The 15,938-nt window shown below is 35.7% G+C and overlaps 1 protein-coding gene across 1 annotated transcript in view; it reads right to left on the bottom strand.

Moving 5' to 3' along the window:
- Nucleotides 1-2,150: 2,150 nt before the first annotated feature.
- Nucleotides 2,151-15,938, bottom strand: part of LOC132738271 (uncharacterized) — a 65,981-nt gene continuing 52,193 nt past the window's right edge. Inside the window, exons 36-45 of the mRNA XM_060725738.1 lie at nucleotides 13,483-13,713; nucleotides 12,698-12,997; nucleotides 11,179-11,349; nucleotides 10,527-10,746; nucleotides 8,997-9,154; nucleotides 7,942-8,046; nucleotides 6,878-7,003; nucleotides 5,592-5,769; nucleotides 5,165-5,236; nucleotides 2,151-4,257 (exon numbers count right to left, since the gene is read on the bottom strand). Of these exons, the coding sequence (XP_060581721.1) occupies nucleotides 3,188-4,257; nucleotides 5,165-5,236; nucleotides 5,592-5,769; nucleotides 6,878-7,003; nucleotides 7,942-8,046; nucleotides 8,997-9,154; nucleotides 10,527-10,746; nucleotides 11,179-11,349; nucleotides 12,698-12,997; nucleotides 13,483-13,713 (2,631 nt within the window). The 3' untranslated portion in view covers nucleotides 2,151-3,187. The remainder of the gene's footprint in view (nucleotides 4,258-5,164; nucleotides 5,237-5,591; nucleotides 5,770-6,877; nucleotides 7,004-7,941; nucleotides 8,047-8,996; nucleotides 9,155-10,526; nucleotides 10,747-11,178; nucleotides 11,350-12,697; nucleotides 12,998-13,482; nucleotides 13,714-15,938) is intronic.

The following is a 15,938-nucleotide window of genomic DNA, read 5'->3' as shown; positions in this document are numbered from 1 at the left end:
CAATTTCACTAGTCATCGTCACTTTTTTGTTAGCATGCCCGTTCTTTATTAATCATCGTCGTCATGTTTTTTCTTTATTACCTTTATCAAAATTTGTTGATCAACTTTTTCATTATTATCATCACACTCCTCATAGAGGATAGAAATATAAGTAGATAAATGATTGCGGTGATACGAAAGAATGTAAAATCATACATGCCATTAAAACTGATTATACGGTTACAAATCGTATCCTTGTTTACTGTATAATCACGCTTAGGATATGGTGCCTACTTTTTAAATGTGTCTTTTGCCGTCTTATCTGTCACATGCAGGCTTAATTAATAACCTGTTATCCCATTTCAAAATTACAGCCCATTGTTTTCTTGTCTTTTACTTGGGGAATATACGCCACTTTTCCTGTGGTGGCATTAAAGATTCCATGATAAAAAAGCCGTATGAATGTATCGGCGGATGTTTAAAAATTCAAAATGCATCGCTTTCGTGTCAAAATGTTGAATTCTGCTAGAGGGCGTGGACGCTAACTTGAACTTTTCAGTACCGTCCATGAACAGGTTTACATTTTCAATTTTGTCATTTCATAGGGATTCCGTATTTCACTATTTTACAATACTAAAACTGAACTTCTGTTATCTACTTGAAAAGTAAATTGCCGTCAAATCGCAAGGGCAGAGAATTTTATCACATAACGAATGTATCAAAAGTTCGATACGTTTTGAAGTTAGCTAAATCATCTTAACATTAACTTAATGAATGATTTCTTACCAGCATACTCTTATTAAGTAGTTTATCTACTTTGACAATGAAATGTCCATTAAATATAGCTCATAGATCAAAACCATGCTGTATTATTGGACCAATAATGTAGGTTACTGATAACATGTTCTCCATTATGTTTTACCTCATTATTTCACTCTCGTACTTGAGGTTGTATAAAATGAGCTTTTTTAATGTTTATGTCTTCAACCACTTAACCAACCACAACTACATGTACTGGACAAGTTTGTTTCTGTGTAAAAAAATTACATAAAATGTTACGGTATGGTGTATAAACGGGTAAGCTGGAAATGTTTCAGGACCCGTCACATATATTTGTTGACCTCTTTAGGATCATACTAAATATGAAAAGGCTTTAGGCAAAATAAAGAAAATAAAAATCCCTAACATCAGTCCAAAACGACACAATTGATAATGCTACATGCTCAGCTTGATCGAGCCCGTTCATGGACGGTAATGTCAATGGCAAACTACCATCCACGCCCACTAGCACCAGCTTAAGCAGTATTCAACATTTAATCATGGCAATGGTGAAATTTAGAATTTAGTATCATCCGCAGATCTGTGTTCATTTGGCCGATTTTTATTCTTACTGGGAGTTTGCACAAGGGGAATACCTCGGGTCGGTCTATTTACCCAAAGACTACTCTGGGACAAAAAAGATACACATTTCTAGTCCCAAGACTAAAGAAACTTATAAATTGTGTAAATTGGGAAAGTTTTATTATATATGACGACTGATTATTTACGTGTCATCTTGTTAATTACTGTCCAATACATCAAATATTGTTATTTTGTATGGACTTTTTTCATCACTAAAATATTTATTGATTTGCTCTTTAATATAAAAAAATATTTTGATTAAAATTAACTTTACTGAAACAATAAGACTATGTTAAAATGAAATGTGGGGCAGATGATCTAATAAAATCAATATGATGAAACAGAATATGATGATTTTATAATCAGGCATCAAAAATGTGTCACCCATAAACAGAATTAAACTAGCATTACACCCAAATCCCGCAACCTTGGCATTATTTCATTTTTGTTAATTATTTTGCACAAACAAGAATATATAATTTTTTTTAGAAATACAGGGAGATAACTCGATGTGTACATGTGAAAATCGCATAGTTACCTCCCGTAAGCAATGTAAAATTAAAACCGTATTTAAATTTCAGTAAGTCTTGGATTGTCTTAACGTAGTCTTGGGCGTCTTAGGGTAGAGACCGACCGGTAGACTCCTACTCTAGACCCCTCAAAAGTGAAAATTGTAATGAAAATTGTAGAAAATATAAGCAGAAGCTAGACCTCAATTTTATACATAAATCTGTATACCTGGGGAAAGATTAAACAAGATCGAAGCATCAAAGGTTTTTATCACTGATTTTATTATAGTCATAAATAATTTACGAAGTCGACAACTAAAAATATAAAATAACTTACTAAACATTAGCTGATACAGCTACATGATCAAAATACTTAAGTAGAACTCAATTTTCCGTGAACGAGGCATTCACATTTTCAACGAATTGACATTAATATAATTTTTTTAAGGTGAACCCTTATTTGTACCTTATTTGGATTCAATTTGTAAGGGGGCAATCCTTTATTACTTGCCTGTGTGGCAGTCCGAGTTTTTTGTTGTTCTTTTTTATGGGTTTTTCATCGCACCAACACAGTATAGGTCATATGGCGATTTTCTAGCTTTACTGGAGGCCTCGGGTGCCTCTGCCATATTTCAAGCACAAATGGACAAGAAATAACGCAGAGTGGCACCTTAGGCAGTCTGAGTTGCAGAGTTGTTTATCTGTCTCTTATCAACATAAGAAGTTCTGAACATTTAACAAATCACTCTAGGTATACGCAAGGCTGTAATTAAAGCCATGATATCTTTTCTTCTTTTTTTGAGGCCCAAAATGGGTAACCCCGTTTATTTATCCCGAAAAAGCCTTATCTTGCAGAAATAACCATTGCTTTACAATGTTCATGTAGTAAATCTATGTTACCACAGAACATTTAACATTGCAATGTATAAGTTCGTGTTCATCGCACATAAATAACTTACATTGCACATAATATCTACTACTGTTTTTATTAGTTTTCTTATCGCCCTATCTAACATTTTCCTTCACAAATGTGTAAAGTACATTCACTTTTCCACTGAATTTTCATTTCAACTGATATGTAATCCAGCAACTTTTTCTCGCAAAATGTAATATCAGACGTTAATATTAAACTTCCCTATTGTCAAACGCGTCAAGTCTTTCCACAAGTACACATAACATTTATTTCATGTATGTACTAATATGTCACTGATAACGTATCGCGTGCTTCATAAAGACCAACTTTATGTCGGGAAGTGCGAGACCTTAAAGACAAAAAACACAAAGTAAACACTTGTTCTTCATTGTGGTTTAGTCTGGTGTCTTGTCCTCAGACCATAACTCCCGGTTTTACCCTGAGCTTGAGGGGACTGTGTGGGTGTTTGAGGCTGCCCTTGTGTTGCAGGCTGTGCCGATGAATGAATGTGTATGGTTTGTGACGGCTGGGCAGATGGTGTGTGCTGAACTGGTATAGTATGCTGTTGTGCTGCAGCTTGACGTTGTGTTTGCAGTATCGTGGCAACAGTTTGTTGTTGTTGAGACGCCTGGTCTGCTGGTTGTGAGATGTGGGGTTGTGATGGTGGAGCAGATGTGTATGTTACAGGTGTCCCTGGGGTGACTGTCACTGACGGTGGATTAGGAGTTACTGTGACGGTGAGGGGTGCAGGAGAGTTACTTGCCCCTCTTTGACCACCAATTGTAGCATGTGCTGCCTGTGCCTGTTGAACATTAACATGCTGAATTGAAGCTTGAACCTGGGTAGATGCTGGAACAGTTACTTGAAGTGTCTGAGCCGGCGCCGGGGCAGCAGAGACCACAACCTGGGATCCTGTTGGAATGTGAGCCTGCTGCGAACCACCCGGGGCAGCAACAGTAACATGTTGTACAGACTGGACAGGCGTTACCACCACGTTTTGCGGAACTCCCGTCAACTTGGACTGAGTAATAGATGAAATTGGATGAATCTGAACCGTTGTTACAGCCTCAACCCCACTGACAGTTCCAGGTTTAACAATACTAGCAGTCATTGAAGACTGACCTTGAGGTAGAGATGAGATCAATGAAGATGGTACAGGGACCGTAGTAACCGTTGCCGAGCTACCAACTATCTGTGCAGCTCCTTGTATAGTCTGCTGAATTTGAGGAGCTTGTACAGTTGCCGTGGTAGAGATCACCTTGGTTACCATCTGTGGTGTTGCTTGGCTCTGTGTAACTGTTGCTATGATGGTAGGTTGGGAAGTATGAATGATCTGTTGTATAGTGCCACCTTGTGACTGCTGCTTCACCAGCTGATGTAGTTGCTGGACCGTTAATCTTCCAGGTTGCTGTATAACTTGTACGGCATTTAACATCTGTTGTGCTTTTCCTATACCTGAAATAACATACATAACTTAAAGTACTTATGTTCTAAACATGGAGTCATATTAGCACTGATGAACTTAACATCATATCAAATACATGTTGCTTTCTGTCCTAAAAATTGAAAACCCTGATTTTTTAGATATTAGGAAATCAATGCTGACAAATAACCACATAGCGTTCTTATTGATTTACATTTTTCTGGTTTTAACACAGACTTTAAGACGTTTTTTTTTAATATAACCCAAACAGTTAATCCACCTAACTGGCATTCCTGGATAACTAACAAGCAATAACCTATTGAACAAGAGCTGTCGGTAGGACAGCATGCTCGACTATTCTTAGTGCTTGATAGTAAAAAAAATGCCTGATACAGTTACCTCCTCCTGTTTACAGGTTGGGGTCATGATGGTGAACAAGTGTGCAAAGTTTCAAAGCCATATGTCAATGGACTTTGAAAATATTTGAAATATTACAAAAACTTTAACGTAAATTCTAAGTCGAAAAAGGGGCATAATTCTGTCAAAATGCTTGATAGAGTTACCTCCTCCTGTCTACAGGTTGGGGTCATGATGGTGAACAAGTGTGCAAAGTTTCAAAGCCATATGTCAATGGACTTTGAAAATATTTGAACTATTACAAAAACTTTAACATAAGTGGTTACGCCGACGCTCGGGTGACTGCAATAGCTCTACTTATTCTTATCGAATAGTCGAGCTAAAAATTACTACTTTACTCATGCTTTCTTCAAGACTTTGTGAAAGGTTTCTGGTTTGAACATCAAAATATAAAACTGAACTGAAACAAAAACATCCGAGGAGCCAGGTCAGACTGCCTGTACAGTCCAGCTGACCCAACTTTGTACTGATAGATTGCCATTATCAATATTTCTGTTCAAAAAGGTATGAATGAAAACTCACTTTTTTGTACTGGTATTTGTTTCCTCTGTTGTAGAAGATGCATTTGTTGTGGATTGATCTGACTAACTTTGGCTGAAACATAAAATAATCATTTTGACATACTTTAAAGGGAGGTTTTTTGACATGATGGGATTGAAAATATTTTTTTCCAAAAAAATGTACCATTTGATGTAGGTTTAGACCACTAATCTGTGTGCAAAATTTCAGATCATTCGTGCACTTCGTTATTTCCAGAATAATTACATGAAAATTGATACCCGGTAGATTGAATTACAATAGATTTAGCCACAAACATTGACATGTGCTGTTTTTTTAACAAATATGTTGTGGTGAATTTCGTATCCACTAATGAAATAAATCTGATAATTAGAATTAGACAGGTCAGAGATCTATGCATTAGTACAATGTGATGGTAACAATAACTTACCTACACCTCCTTTCTGTGGCATACTGACGTTTATACTGACGTTACTAACAGGTATTGTTACACTGCCTGCAGGGGCTGTCACAGTCTTAACTAATGTAGCTGGTTGCCCTGTCACCTTAGATAATGCTTGGCTAACTTGTTGTATAGGGGTACCGGCAATTATCTGGGTACTCTGTATCTAAAATAAAGAAAAATGAATGTGGTTAACATAAGTATTTTTAATAATCTCTTTAACAATCTTTACAATGAATTTATCATTCTTATTCGGCCATTTAAAAAAAAAAATTATTTAAGGACTGTGAAACTATAGAAAGATATAAGACATTGAATTATATCCTGTTTATCCTTAACATGCCTAATTTCTTAAAATAAACTTGTCCAATTTCCATTTTTAGAACAGTCAATTATCAATTTGGGTATATCAAGGTGACAATTTGTTAAGTTGATCAGCTAACAGTTGAGAACCTGGAAAGACTGCACAGAACTGCAGGCCTAGCTCTAAACTGGTGGCAAAAGTTCCAGATGAGATGCATGCCTCCAGATGAGACCAAATAGTTCAAGAAATTCAAATTTCAGAAAAATGTACCAAGATTTTTAAAAAGATTCAAGAAATAATAATTTGCATATTTTTTTGTTAGATTGTTTTTTTTGGGGTTGGGTTTTACAGAACACCAACACAGTGTAGGTCATATGGAGACTTTCCAGCTTTACTAGTGGAGAAAGATCTCGTGTGCCTTAGAAGAACCGCATATTTCCATAAGCCAACATTCTCACATGTAGAATCCTGAGACACATGAGCAGTTATTTGCATATTATGGTGCGATTCAGGACTGATTTTACAGTACTTATCACCATATTTCTACAGCATGACTTATTCATTAAGGGTTATTTTTGCATATATTTGACCACCTTTTCGTTATAAATGTGGATTGTAAGTGCTTTTGCAATGTGTAAGTTACTCTCTTTATTCATTTTCAAAATATTTTACTTTTAAATACATTTTCAAAATTTTATATATCTGGAGGCATGCTGCTTTAGATAAAAGTTAATTGAGCCGCGTCATGACAAAACCAACATAGTGCGTTTGCGACCAGCATGGATCCAGACCATCCTGCACATCCGCCCAGTCTGATCAGGATCCATGCTGTTCGCCTACAAACCCTATTACAAGTAGAGAAACTGAAATCTAACAGCATGGATCTGGATCAGACTGCGCAGATGCGCAGGCTGGTCTGGATCCATGCTGGTTGCGAACTATTGTCGTGACGCGGCTCAATGAACTATACCTGTGGATGATGAAGATGAGCCACTGATGTTCCGGCCACCTTCTGTTGTGTCAACTGTTGCTGCTTGAACCGGGCAAGCTCATCAGGGGTCAAAGGTCGATGAGTCCCTGCCTTTAATTGACCAGCCTGAAAAACGTTAGATTAGAAACATTAATATAAATAAGTCTGTCAGAATAAAGCAAATTTAATGAGGCTAGCAGCAAAGTACCATCTACCTGTAAGTTACTGCAAATACAATCTTATAATTTTAGGCTTGAAGGTTTTGCAATGCTGTCTGATGTTTCCATGCCAGAAATTAACTAGTTATATTCTTACAAAACCATCAAAATACTGCTATTTCTCAAGTTGGAACAAGTATTTTACTGCTGTAGTATGAGGCCTGTTAACCACAGTGCTGAATCATTTTTTTTAATTCAGGAAAAAAGAAAGATTTAATTTAATAACAAAGAGCAGGAAGACAGTCTGGTCGACTATTATTATAGTAAAACAAGAGCTTGGATAATGTACAATTTTTCTAAGTTCAAAAAGGGTCATAATTCTGTCAAAGGCCATGGTAAGAGTTACGAGCCTTGGACAACAACATACTATCATGCCCTCAAGTAAGTGTGAAGTTTCAATACATTCCCTAGCTACTGACTTGTGCACAAAAACCTGGGGAGTACAATAGCTCTCCCTATTCTTTGAATAATCAAGTTAAAATTTTGTAACAACTAACTATTAAAAGGTCTAAAAGCTGTTGAGGGTATCACATATAAAACCTTAGATTAATTTTACAAAGTACATAAAATATCATAAATATTACACAATACCTAAGATTTCATTAATAAAGTACATAAAATATCATAAATATTACACAATACCTAAGATTTCATTAATAAAGTACATAAAATATCATAAATATTACACAATACCCAAGATTTCATTAATAAAGTACATAAAATATCATGAATATTACACAATACCTAAGATTTCATTAATAAAGTACATAAAATATTATAAATATTACACAATACCTAAGATTTCATTAATAAAGTACATAAAATATCATGAATATTAAACAATACCTGTGCCATGCTTGTAACAAGCTGTTGAGCTATCACTGTTTTTCCTCCCTGTATCAGAGGACCCTTTAACTGTCTCAGCTGTGGATGTCGCACAGTATCTGTTGGCTGTAAGATAAAGGTATACCTATATGTTTTTCTTAATTCCCTTAAAGTGAATTGGTCCAAAATTGGGAGGTCTGTTATATCATTACTATGTTGATACTAATTTAGTATATGCGACAACATTCCATGTGAAAGACTTGTGTGGATATTGTCAGTAAGTGTCGCTTTATAACATATCTACATATAGCACATAATATATTGTTCAAGAACAAATGAGCCGTGCCATGACAAAACCAACATAATGGGTTTGCGACCAGCATGGATCCAGACCAGCCTGCGCATCTGCGCAGTCTGATCAGGATCCATGCTGTTCGCTTACCAACTCTATTACAAGTAGAGAAACTGATAGCGAACAGCATGGATCCAGACCAGACTGCGCGGATGAGCAGGCTGGTCTGGATCCATGCTAGTCGCAAACCCATTATGTTTGGTTTTTTTACCAATATCTGAAATACTTATTTGCCAATTGTAGACCAATCCACTTTAAACCATTTTTACATGTAACCAAACTTTTCTTGTGTTTCTTACTTTAATTTGTTAAGAACAAATTACTATGGCAATGTTAATTACTGATGATTTACTAGGTTGGATTCCAAGTAATGTCTTGTTTGTTTGTTTCATTTTACGCCTTTTCCCGACAATATTTCAGTCACATAGGCCGGTAGTTTCCTAACCATCGTTCCTGGAGAGTTACACCAGTACTAGACTACCATCCTCCATGCTAAACTAACAAAGCATCTCCCTGGGATCGAACCCACGCCAGAGAGGTTTTACTAATGCAGATGATGACATGTGTGAAACACCATTGTTGCGTACACTAGCTGGATAACTTCTTCACTTGAAAGAATCCAAAGTCCTTGACTTGATTTGAACCCACAGCGTTGAGGCCAGAGGGTCAAGTGGTTTTAAGTCAATGGTAACTCTGCACTAGATTTTCAGAACATGTAACTTACTAGGTTAAGCTTCTGCATATTACGGATCTGTTGTTGCTGCTGTTGAAGAACTTGTTGTTGTTTCTGTCTGTTAATCAGTGTTTGTTGTTGTTGTTGTTGCTGTAGCAACTGGAACTGTTGAGGTGTTAGTGCTGTTTTACCCTGTAGTTGCTGCTGAACTGCAATTTCACAAAATCTACCAATTAAACTAATATCTACACCTAAATACAGACGTTTCAACTATTAGGCTGCATATAGTTATGATTCCTTAATTGACCCGTTTCCCTATGACATCACTTCCTACCATGTGACAGTTTTACAGTCCATAACTCACGAGTAGCAACCTACAGACTTTGCCTCGCAAAATGATCAAACTATCAACCCAATGACAACAATTTTGATACTCTTCCTGTTAAGCAACACAGACAGACACTGTTTAGAGGCGGACACCGTGACCTATTACCTACTGCTCCCCTTACTGTCTGTAAGGCATCACATTAAAGATCCTGTAACTCAATTTTCTTTAAGGTTTTATATCATAAATATGATGCACAAATGAAGATTTATCAATATTGTTAGTTCCAAAAAGCATTATTTATAAAGATATTACCAAACATTTGCAGTACATATTTAACATATTCTTGGATGTTTGGAAATTGTTACAGAAGAATAATTATATGCATATATATAAAATTTCACATAAGTGTTGTTACATCCTTAATTACAATATACAGGATCTTTAATGCAATGACACAGGAACTTAAAAATAGATGGACCTTATCCTAGCACTGCTCCAAACCAATTTTTAATGTTCAAATATGTATTCTCCAAATAATACTTTAAGTTTTAGGGCATTACATGTTCAAAACATCAACAATGTTGATAAGAATGTATCTCACCAACTACAGTTGTTTTTCTGTATTTTAATGTGGCAAGAAGTGAAATTGGACTGAAATACAACAATTCCAGCACAGAGTGCATCTTGCAATATGTAAAGTTAGTATGGATTAAATATGGTCTAATGGTAATTTAGTCAGCAGAAATTCAGACTTAACGTTTCTTAATTGTTTTAGCAGTGGGAGAGAGCTAATTGGCCAGATTTAATTGATGATACTATACAAGTTTAAATAAAATCAATTAAATCAAAATTAAACTTACTCCTTAATTTTCGCCCAGGATTTTATTTCACTATGCATAATGAAAACATACTTTTCTTATCAATAAATCCTAAAAATGAAAGTTTTGAAACATGGAAAAAGATAATTATCTATCTGTATTAACAATTTTTAACCATTTCTAATCTGAATGTCGAGGCAATGATACATAAAATATTGTTAATATTAATATAACTGTCTCCAAGAACTGTATTCTATTATGTAACATATACAAAACAGACTGAACAATTCCTCAGAAATTACTGTGGCAAGAAGTGAAATTGGACCGATATATAAATCTCGGCACAGAGTGCATCTTGCAGTTAGTTTAAAAGTCATGTTTACAAATAATTTTTGTCATTTTTAAATATAATTTTGTAACTGAGAAATATCTTACCCCCACTAGCATGAGTGGTTGCAGCAGTGATCCTCTGAGCCAGCTGTACCGGTGTAAGAGCAGGGGGAGCCGTTGTGGTTTGAAGCTGTGCTCGAACTTGTGAGACAGCAGCCCCAGCCACTTGACCTACAACACTTGTGCCGGAACTGATCTCCTGCACTGTCAGTGGAGCACGTTGTCTGATGGCAGCCTGCATAGGTGCCCCACCTGTCTGTACAGTCTGAAATATACAACATTAACTGTGGGGTATAGTTATAAAAGATTTGCATAGTATCTTGTTTCTGTATTTTTATTACAAGTAAACAGTAGTGATGTTGATATATATGTTCACAACATCTTGATTCCCACCATTAAGACAGGTATTCCCTTCTAAACATAGCGCATGTGTTCTAGGCAAAAACATTGTTCATCCTTCATAAAATATTACAGCTCAGTAAAATAATAAACACTTTATAAGAAATCACGAGACAAGTATTTGATGAAATCAAATTAAAATCTATTAAGTGCAATAAGATGCTACTAAATGTACTAATTCAAACAGTCTGTGTAATAAAATATATTTAAGCTCAAACAATGTGTCTCCTCACCCCCGGCAGGAAATCATACAGGGGTAAAAAGTATATAACATAAAAAACATATGATATAAACTTACCAGAACAGTAGCGGAGGAGGCAGCTGTTCCTATGGCAGCCAGTTGTGCGGCAGTTACTGCTGTTGTCATGGCAACAATTGTAGGTGCCGTAACTTGTGCTCCAGTTATAATGCCTTGTTGTGCTACCCTTGGAGTAACATTAGTGACAGTTGTTGTTTGATCACCACTTGCCTGTATACGAAAAAATATATATAAATAATTGCTACATACAAAACGATACACATTAATCTAAAAATAGAAATAATTTTACACAAAAAATATTAATACAGTGGAACCTGTCTAATCCGAACTCGTCCGGACCAGAAGAAAAGTTCGGATTAGAAAGGTTTCCGGATTAGAAAGGTTTCCGAATTAGAAGGTTCTTTTACATATTTTTTCATGTTACATGTATTTGCAAAAAAGTTTAGGGAAAGAAAACTGGAATGCATTTGAAATTGCAATTTAGATATTTTATTTTTGCAGTCTCTTATCATTCATTCTAATACATGTGAATACAAAAATAAAGAAATAAAAATAAATAAATAAGCAAAAAAATATTATGTCCTCAAGGGTAAGTTAACCTACGATGTAAAACAGGAGGTGGAGACATAATTAAATATTCGTACCAGCATTTGTCAATTGTTGTTTACTCTTATCCGATTCAGCGACTATCCGAATTCACTGACAGTTTCTATTAATTTTCATTGCTTAATCACGTTTCATTGAATCCATTACAAAGGATTTAAAGATATTTTTATTGCATTGTATCAAAATAGTTATTGAAGGTGGCGAAAAACAACCAATTAAGCAATTATAGAAGATATGAAGGCAAGCTAAGTGTAATTTTCACACCTTCGCAGATCATACGTTTCACCCATTAATCAAGTGAAATAACACATCAGTTTGGTGTACGTTTACACCTGCAAGATGTGTGATTATTTGTTATTTAGAATGAAGGTGTGACATTTGGCAAAATCTGTTCGGATCCGAGAGGTAAATTTTAGAGTAAAATAAGAACAAAAATTGAAAAAATCGTCCGGAATTCGGAGTAGACAGGTTCCGGATCCGAAAGGTTTTTTAATATTGAAAATAGAACGAATAAAATCGGGACTGGACACTTCGTTCGGATAAGAAAGGATTCCGGATTAGAAGGGTTCGGATTAGCAAGGCTCCACTGTATATTTCACAATCAAAAACAGGTTATATTTTCATCATTGCAAACTACTTTTCACAAGTGCTCAACCTTAATATATACTACCAAGTTATCTCTTCGAGGCAAAAAATAAATTTTTAAGAACTTTAGTTTATTACAATAATTTTGACAATTAGACCAAGATAAGTAAGCTTAAACCAGGGGGGTATACACATCAGTTTTAATCTGCATTTTAAATAATGCCCCCCGAACTTAGAAAAAATAATTATTTAATGGTTTATTCTCTCTTTTTCATGTAAATCAATAATTTTTTTTATTTTGTAAATCAATAATTTTTTTTATACTTTTGTTTTAATTTTTATATAAAAGCGGGGGATAATATCTTACAGCAGCCGCTGCCTGTTGTTGCTGATTCTGTTTCTTCTCTCGCTGGATCCTCTGTGCGCGAATCTCCGCTACCTGCATCGGATTGAGAGGCTGGTCGTACTGTATGTTGTTCTCCTGTAACACACTGGCATGCTTTGGATTCTTTAATGTAGGATTAACGAGTGTCTGACGCATTGTCGGGGGTCGTTTACCTGCAATGCTCTTTGTTGAGTCGAATCTGAGTGAATACAGGATGGTCAATCCATTGTTACTATCCTGACTGTGAATCTGACCTGTCTTCATAGCTCGGTTACCCTTGGACTGAAATATTTATAGCATTTTAATAATTTTCACTAATAAACAATCACTATCATCAAGCAACAGCACATAATCCGGATTTTTTTTTTGGTTGCGTTTCATGTCGCACCAACACAGTATAGGTTATATAGCGACTTTACAGCTTTACTGGTCGAGTCAGTCATTGGACACCTGAGTAGAACCACTAAAGTTCTATAAGCTAGCTGAATCGGTTTCTCACATAAAATAATTCGAAGACGCTGGCATGGTATTCTGGATTCAACTCTCAGCAAAATGTTAGAAAAATTGTATGAAATTGTACCAATAATTCCAAAGAATGGAGCTTTTTTAGTTTTTTTCAACTATGGATTTGTTATGTTGTGGAACAGCACAAATGGATTTATTAACGACTGAAGTTACAAGTACAATCTATATGATCGTAACATTTGTTTCCAATTTAATGTAATTGAAAAGAGCATAATCTTCACAAAAAAATATTATGTGTGTACCATTTTATAGATGCCTTTCTGTTTCTTCTGTTTCCTAGGCGTGATGTCATACATGATCCTGCCTTCTTCTCGTGGAATTATAACATTCTCGTAACGTAGTCGACACTGTTTCGGTGACCTGTACACACGACTACAGCTATTGACTACATCTGCAACCATGTCCCAGTTCGGAGTATGAGCCGGGTTCACTATCATAAGATTCAATGGTACATCGAAGTAACTCTGCACAGCCTGAAAAAATAAGACAAGAAACATGGCAATGCCATGAAACCAGGTTTTCAATTATCACCATTGTAGATAAATATGTTGTAGTTGAAATACAATTACAAGCAACAAACAATGTAACTATGTGCAATGTAAATCACGAATAATGTAGGAGGAATTGCGCACAGAAGAAATTGTTCACCATATATTCTGTATAAGGAAAAAAACAAAGGGCCATAATGAGGTAAAATATTATACAATCACATAACCCCGACAATATGCGCCAGGGCACTTGATGACAAAGCTTCTGTGAAAGTTTGGTCAAAATTCGTAGAAAAATGTAGGAGGAGTTGCGCACAGAAGAAATTGTTCACTATATATTCTATATAAGGAAAATAAACAAAGGTCCATAATTATGCCTATTTTTATCAAATTAAAAAAAAACGACAATATGCCCCAGGGCACTTAATGACAAGGCTTCTGTGAAAGTTTAGTCAAAATCCGTAGAGAAATGAAGGAGGAGCTGCGCACAGAAGGAATTGTTCACTATATATTCTGTATAAGGAAAAAACAAAGGGCCATAATTAGGTAAAAAATGATCCAATTACAAAACCCCGACAATATGTGCCAGGGCACTTGATGACAAAGCTTCTGTGAAAGTTTGGTCAAAATCCGTTGAGAAATGTAGGAGGAGTTGCTCACAGAAGAAATTGTTCACTATATATTCTTTATAAGGAAAAAAAACAAAGGGCCATAATTAGGTAAAAAATTATCCAATCACAAAACCCCGACAATATGTGCCAGGGCACTTCATGACAAAGCTTCTGTGAAAGTTTGGTCAAAATCCGTTCAGAAATATAGGAGGAATTGCGCACAGAAGAAATTGTTCACTATATATTCTATATAAGAAAAAAAAACAAAGGGCCATAATTAGGTCAAATATTATCCAATCACAAAACCCCGACAATATGCGCCAGGGCACTTAATGACAAAGGTTCTGTGAAAGTTTGGTCAAAATCCGTTGAGAAATGTAGGAGGAGTTGCGCACAGAAGAAATTGTTTACGCCCGTCCGCCCGCCCGCCCGCCGACATACCTCAATCTAATAACCAGTTTTTTCCTTCGGAAAACCTGGTTAAAATAACATTATTCAAACATAGCATTCACATGTATAGTAACATGTGAAAACGACTTTCATTAAAAATTGCGCTAAATTCCGAGATGGATTCAATGAGATCTTCAGGATGAAGTCAATTCAAGGTCAACATCATATAGAAATATACGCTTGCTCTAAAATTCTTCAAAAAGTTCAAATTTTTTAAAATTTTCAAGTTACAAAGTAGACATGAAATAATATATCATATCTTTTTTAAATTACCTCCAAAGATGATATGACCTTTGACTGCCAAATCAAGTTAAAATCATGTAAACAGGATTTTCAATGTTAATGTCACTGTGACCTTGACCTTGGAGCCAGCCATGCGGAACATGCGTTCTGCACGTCATCTTGATGTGGTAAACATTTGTCTGAAGTTTCATCAAAATTCTTCAAAGGGTTGAAGAGTTACAGAGCGGACAGGATTTTCAATGTTAATGTCACTGTGACCTTGACCTTGGAGCCAGCCATGCGGAACATGCGTTCTGCACGTCATCTTGATGTGGTAAACATTTGTCTGAAGTTTCATCAAAATTCTTCAAAGGGTTGAAGAGTTACAGAGCGGACACAATTTCGTTTGACGCCCGCCCGCCCATCCGCCCATCCGCCCGCCATACCCCAATCTAATAACCAGGATTTTCAAAATTGAAAACCTGGTTAAAAATGACAATAAATCTGACTAAACCTCCCTGGTGTGTGTAATGTAATCTTCCATGACAGACATCCATACTTTAAAATATGGAGCAGTACAATCATAGTTTTAGCGAGTCTGGTTAATCCATTGCAGTCTGACATGACCCTGTGCTATTGTCAAAGGTTATTGTTATACTCGCTATGATAGTTGTTGAAATACAATATATTTGTACATTATGAGAAAAATTGTGTTTTGTTTCATAAATGATTATTCTATGTATACTGAATACACAACACGTGTCAAGCATTGTGATGACTCCTGTAGTATCAACTTAAACTTTTTTTGTCATGGTAACAGTTTATGTGCTACAGACTGTTTTTTTAAATTTTTTAAAGTGTTCATTTCATTCCATATTCCATTAACAAATCAAAATCATCAGCAAGGGAAAACTCACAAAACAGGCC

The sequence above is a fragment of the Ruditapes philippinarum genome, unplaced genomic scaffold (genome assembly GCF_026571515.1).
Source record: "Ruditapes philippinarum isolate M1 unplaced genomic scaffold, ASM2657151v2 ctg731_1_1_1_1, whole genome shotgun sequence".
Classification (NCBI taxonomy): Eukaryota; Metazoa; Mollusca; class Bivalvia; order Venerida; family Veneridae; genus Ruditapes; species Ruditapes philippinarum.
This window is presented reverse-complemented; position numbering and strand designations above follow the sequence as displayed.